We start from the raw sequence: 1758 nt of genomic DNA, 5'->3' as shown, positions 1-1758 counted from the left end.
CACGGTCGTGCATCCGGGGTGGGCGAGGGCCAGGGCGATGGCTACCTCCTCGGCCTGATGCGCCGACCGTGTTCACACGCTCGCCGCCGCCTTCGTCTCGCCGGTGACCGCACTGACCACCGCCGCGGCGAAAGCTCCCCTCCTGTCCTTATATTCCGCCGCGTCCACATATACGGCACCGCTGTCTCTGGCGTGGAGGTCGATCAAGCTCCTGGCCCTTGCCGCCCTCCGCTCCCTGTTGTACTGAGGATTTACGTTCTTCGGTATCGGGCACACTTGTACTTGTCTCCCCACACACTCTGGTACCTCCGCTTCTTCCGCAGTCTCCTCGTCCGCTCTCCTCAGCTCCAAACCTAGGTTACGGAGCACCTTCCAGCCGGTTCTCGTGCCCGAGAGCCGCTCCATCTGGGCCGTTCTCTGGGCTTCTGCAATTTCCTCGATAGTGTTGTGCACCCCCGGTGACAGGAGCTTCTCCGTGTTTGCACAGTCGAAAAGCCCGAGTGCGGCCTTGTAGGCCCTTCGTATGAGCGCGTTGATCCTGTTGCGCTCGTGTACCTTCCAATTGTGGAAGGCCGCCACATAGGCAATATGGCTCACGGCAAAGGACTGGACCAGCCGCGTTAGGCTGGCCTCCTTCATGCCTTCGGCCCTTCTGCTCGATACCCTCTTTATGAGGCGTATGGCCGTGTTGACTTTGGCCGTTAGGCGGTTGATGGTTTCGCCATTGCCTCTGCCTCGCTCTAGGAGCATGCCTAGCACCCGGATCTTTTCGACGTGCGGGATCACCTGGCCGCCGCTCGTTCATATCATGATTTTCTCGCTGTCCCTTCTCGGGTCTCGCTTCTTCTTTCTCACTCCCTTCAGTGGCACCACTAGCAACTCCGACTTGCTCGGTGAACACACCAGCCCCGAGCCGTCCAGTTGCTCCTCGATGGCGTCGACCGCCGCCTGTAGCGTGTCTTCAATGTGGGCGTCGCTGCCTCCCTATACCCAGAGTGTGATATTGTCGGCGTAGATGGTGTGCCTGACCCCGCTGACGCGCAAGAGCCGTTCAGCCACTCCGATCATCACTAGATTAAACAGCAGCGGCGAAATGACCGACCCTTGCGGGTCCCCACGCTGCCAAGCTTCTTCTCCGGTAGCTCAAGGTCGCCAGCATGTATTTCAACCGTGCGACCCGACAGAAAATATCTGATGTATCTGTATGATAGCTCGCCCATGTTCAGCCTTGACACCTGCGCCAGGATCGCAGAGTGCGTCACCTTATCAAAGGCGCTCTGCAGGTAAAGGCCGAGCACGGCACGGTTGTCCCTCGTCCTGGTGTTGTCGTCCAAAATTTCGCTCTTGAGCTGGATCATAGCGTCCTGGGTGCCTAGCTTGCTCCTGAAGCCGATGACCGTGTCCGGGTAGAGCCCCGACTCCTCCAGGTACCGCTGCCACCTGTTCATCAGGACGTGCTCCAGCACCTTGCCCACGCAGGACGTGAGCGAGATGGGCCGGAGGTTTCCAATGTCTGGCGGCTTGCCCGGCTTGGGGATCAGGATGGTTTTGGCCGCTTTCCACTGCCGGGGAAGAGTCCCAGCCCGCCAGCAACGGTTGTAGTAGTCCGTCAGGCTCGCGATCGCTGACTCGCCGAGATTCTTCAGCACCTTGTTTGTCACTCGATCTGGGCCTGCCGCCGATCTGGTATTGAGGTCATGAAGGGCCGCTCGGACCTCCCATACCTAAATGTCTCTGTCCAGGATCGAGTTGGCCGCA

General features: G+C 59.7%; 1 protein-coding gene across 1 annotated transcript; it reads right to left on the bottom strand.

Annotated features, from left to right (window-relative positions):
• Positions 1-1070: 1070 nt before the first annotated feature.
• LOC144160684 (uncharacterized) lies at positions 1071-1448 on the bottom strand. Its single transcript, XM_077691891.1, has one exon. It carries the CDS (start codon positions 1446-1448, stop codon positions 1071-1073), a length of 378 nt encoding a protein of 125 aa, XP_077548017.1.
• Positions 1449-1758: the final 310 nt, after the last annotated feature.

The sequence above is a fragment of the Haemaphysalis longicornis genome, unplaced genomic scaffold (assembly GCF_048455015.1).
Source record: "Haemaphysalis longicornis isolate Haplotype H1 unplaced genomic scaffold, Haemaphysalis longicornis Haplotype H1 scaffold_11, whole genome shotgun sequence".
Taxonomy (NCBI): domain Eukaryota; kingdom Metazoa; phylum Arthropoda; class Arachnida; order Ixodida; family Ixodidae; genus Haemaphysalis; species Haemaphysalis longicornis.
This window is presented reverse-complemented; position numbering and strand designations above follow the sequence as displayed.